Source organism: Trypanosoma equiperdum (genome assembly GCF_001457755.1).
Source record: "Trypanosoma equiperdum strain OVI genome assembly, contig: ctg_753, whole genome shotgun sequence".
In the NCBI taxonomy this organism is placed as follows: domain Eukaryota; phylum Euglenozoa; class Kinetoplastea; order Trypanosomatida; family Trypanosomatidae; genus Trypanosoma; species Trypanosoma equiperdum.
Genome location: NW_027124702.1, coordinates 15,447 through 19,399, shown reverse-complemented (window position 1 = coordinate 19,399; position 3,953 = coordinate 15,447). Strand labels below are relative to the sequence as shown.

General features: G+C 40.2%; 2 protein-coding genes across 2 annotated transcripts; both read left to right on the top strand.

The window, feature by feature from the left end:
* Nucleotides 1–1,462: 1,462 nt before the first annotated feature.
* Nucleotides 1,463–2,149, top strand: TEOVI_000346300 (RF-1 domain containing protein, putative; the record flags this gene model as incomplete). Its single annotated transcript, XM_067226362.1, has 1 exon — nucleotides 1,463–2,149. One exon carries the CDS (start codon nucleotides 1,463–1,465, stop codon nucleotides 2,147–2,149), a length of 687 nt encoding a protein of 228 aa, XP_067082463.1.
* Nucleotides 2,150–2,452: 303 nt separating this feature from the next.
* On the top strand, nucleotides 2,453–2,893 carry TEOVI_000346200 (Flavinator of succinate dehydrogenase, putative; the record flags this gene model as incomplete). Its single annotated transcript, XM_067226361.1, has 1 exon — nucleotides 2,453–2,893. The coding sequence occupies one exon, from the start codon at nucleotides 2,453–2,455 to the stop codon at nucleotides 2,891–2,893; it is 441 nt and encodes a 146-aa protein (XP_067082462.1).
* Between the last annotated feature and the right edge of the window lie 1,060 nt (nucleotides 2,894–3,953).

The following is a 3,953-nucleotide window of genomic DNA, read 5'->3' as shown; positions in this document are numbered from 1 at the left end:
ATATATATATATATATATATATTGCGCATCATATTTCTCGATATCGCTCGCGACTTAGCGCCAACGGAGTTGCTAAGTGAATGTAGATGATGTTGCAGTTGCGGTGGTGCCTGTCTGGAAAAAAAAAAAGAAAAGGCGTGTATGAGGGAGGAGGGGAAAGGGGAACTATGCCGTGTTTTCATCTTTGTAATATCTTTGGGTGTTTATTGGGTATATAAGTCTCGGAACAACCATTGGAGGATAGGGAGAGTGGACTTTTTGAAAAAAGAAAAAGGTGGAGAAAAAGAAAGAAGGTAGGAACTATGGAAAAGACGTTTGCCGTGTATCGATGTATCACAAATCATCAGACGTGGTGGTGAAGTGCTCAAACCTGTCAGAAAATTGTTTTAGTTTACAAAAAAAAATAACAAAACGATTATCGTTACTTTCTCATCCCTGTATTTTTCCTTCATTTAGTTAGTAACAACACGCTTTTTTTCCCAGGTAAGCCCCGTGCGCACGGCGATGCAGTTCTAGTTCAGTGGGTTTCAAACAAAAAGGGGGTTTTCAAGTAATCTCGTTATTATTTCCTCCCACTCTTTGCTCCTCCCAAGAATTCGTTACTTATCGGGTTGACACCTATTCTTTGCTTTGTACCTCCACGAGTGTTCGCATTAATTTCATGTACGCACTTATTTCTTTACCTTTTCTTTTCTTTTCTGTTTTTTTTATATTTCTTTGCCTCGTATCTTATAGTGTTTATGTATATTTCGTTCGATTCATTGTAGTGTGGAAATGCTCTTAATGTTGCACAGTAGATTATTATTATATATATATTTGACCCCCTCCCTTACGACCAGCAGCATGCGAGGAAGACGTGGTTGTGGAATATCATGACATGAAGTGGCGGTAACTGCAGTCGCAATGAATTCATTTACATCCCTTCAAATCGTTCATATAGGGGAAATATGTGTACGTTTGAAATGAAAAAAAAAGGGAAGCAGTTCGGCCATCGAATGCGCAAGCGGTAAATACTTCTTTTGGCTCACACTTTCCTCCAAGTTTAGTCTTGAGTTATTTTAGTGCACTGCTCGTTAAGCGTTACCCGATTTAACGTTGGTACTTCTCTACCGGTTTATTATCGGTATTATTTTTCATGTGCGTCACTTTACTCCTTTTTTGATTGCTTTTAACTTACACCATTTGTTTTGTTAATGCGAATCTCACCTTCACCGATTGCCTGCAACAAACTTTTGTCTTTTTTTTCCTTTTTGAATTAAATGGTTTACTTTGCTCGCTTAACTGTTTCCCAAGTACGTCTGCTGGCCGGAAGGGCGAAGCGTGACGCGAAACTGTTCTTGTCGGTGCGAAGAAAAAAGGGGGAAAAACAATAAACAGCAGCAGAGAGAGTGCTGTGAAGGAAGAGACCAGAGACGAGGTAATTTCCCGCAGTGGAAAATTTGATGGTGATTGTGGCAGCGAAATGAGTTGGTTAACTCCTTCAGGTTCCTCATACTTTCTTTCCAAAGTGGTTGTAAACTCCGCACCGTGCGCTCCATTACATTTATTAGTGATGCATCGATGCAGGGTTGCGTTTCCATGCGTGAATTACCGCCCTCTGCTTTGGCGCGGCATGTTGCAGGTCCCTTCGAGGCCAACAATATGTGATAATTCTCTCAAGGTACAGTTGCGCCACTCACGAATTAGTTCTTTCAAACAGGAGGGATATTACCGATTTGCAAGAGCCAAAGATATACATGTCGATGAATCATGCTTTACTTTGCTTACTGCGCGAGGTGGTGGGCCAGGTGGGCAAGGGTCGAACAGCAGCAGCAATAAGGTAGAAATGCGTGTTAACATGGCTTCTCTCAGCGAGTACTTTGATGAAGAATTGATTGGAAACATTAAAGCAAATGAATGCGGTAAAGCACTGACATCGGATGAGACACAGCTGATCATTTCAAGCCATGAACACCGAAGTATGTACCAGAACAAAGAGGAATGCATTAGGCGGCTTCAGCAGATGATTCACGTGGCGTCATGGGTTCCTCCTGTGGAAGCTAACCCAATAAAGAAGCCCTCACATATCGTTTCTGAAAGAAAAAATGAGCGGAGAAAAAAAAGTGCAGTGAAAAAAATGCGTCAAACGGCTCGCAAAGGGCTGTGGTAACGTTTCTGCAGAGGAATTGTGTACACTCAAATGGTTATGAGTTCAACAGTTTTTTAGTTGTGTTTAAAAAAAAAACGTTTGTCACTACTTACTGCGATTTTACCTTTCCTTGAAGCTATATTTGTTTGATTTATTTCCATTTTTTATTTCCTGTTGCTCTATCTCCCCTTATAATGTAATAGTTAGTATTCAAGTCCATTCAAATATAGAACTTTTGAACGTTGTTTTTTTTTTTCATCCCTTTAAAACAATATTTATATTTCTAATATCACATCTTATTGTGTTTAGCTGTTTGGTTCAGGTATGTTAAGACGTTTGTTTACGCGCATGGCCCCGCGGGCAAAAAATCATGAGGAACTGATGAAGATGTTGCGCGAGGGTTCACAAGTGGGGAAGATGGCGGCATCGGAGGAAAGTGGCGTGACATTTCGCGACATCCGCACGGTTCCCATCGGTGAGTCAAATGAAGCAAAGCGGCGACGATTGCTCTATCAATCAACTTATCGCGGAATGGTGGAGATGGACATTATTCTCGGGGCATTCGCGCGGCAAAACATTGAAACGTTGTCGGCTCCTCAACTGGAAGAATACGATGCGGTGTTAAGACATTTTGATAATGATTTGTATAAATGGCTCGTAATGGATGTTGAGGCCCCAGCGGAGGTTGCGCAGATTCCGGTATTTCAGTCACTGCATTCTTTTGTTAGGGATGAGCGGGAGAAGTTACTGAAATGTGCATCATAATTTAGCCTGAGCATATCGGTTTTGTTTTATTCTGCTTTTGTCGAAGTGGGAGGAGGGGGGGGGTTGAGCAGGTGGAGTGACTTAAAAAAAAAAAAGAAGCAAAATAAGGGTGTTTGTAGTTTTGCCAAGTGACTTCGCTACTTTCTACTGTCTGGTAAGTTGATTATATGCCCAGTTGCGCGTAAACGCTCGTGGAGCCGAGGTCATGTAATAGAAAAAACACCTAAAATTTAGTATTGGGGAATTTATTGTCATTACCTACTGTGTGCGTGGCAACGCACATTGCCTCGTTTAGTTTGTTCCTCTTTTGTTGGTATCATTATCTTGATCATTACTATCATTATTGTTATAGCTATTTTTTCATTGTCGTAATGGTTTTTGTATGTTTTTTTTTTTTACGATGCGTATCTATGTTTATTTTCCTTTTTTTTCTTTACTTCTTTCTCAATTTGATTTGAATATCTGTCCCTTCTTTCTCTTCGCGATAACAAAATATGTCTTTTTTTTTCTTTTACTATTATCCGACACTTCCCTATTTTTCACTGCTGCTGTGCGTCTGCAAGCACCACCATATATTCTGTGCAAGTTTTTGTTATTATTTCATTTGTACCCAATTTAGCAGACACGAGCCGGGTGAATGTGTGCGTCAGCTTGCAAAATTCATATTGGTAGCATCAAGTAAATAAGTTTATTTGGTTCTATGCGCTCTTATGAGAGGAAAGGAAAAAAAAAACGGCAAGTTTGTGGGTGAAGGGGGATCGACACTTTTAAAAAGGGAGCAGAAGAGAACGGAAGAGAGGTGAAAGTTAAAGGAAGGGATGCTGCAAATATTTCACACAGGAAACGAATAAACTTGAGAAAAAAGCATATGCTTATGTGAAGGAAAAGGGGACTTGGGGAAATAGGCAAAAGTCGAGTTCTCTTACGAGGACTAAACAAATAAAGAAAGGTATAAACATATTTTAAATGGGTAAGAAAGGGATAAATAACAAAACGCTCACCACTCAGTAAAGAAAAAGTCGGGACAACGTGTGTGGGAAACAATGTCATGGGCAAATGT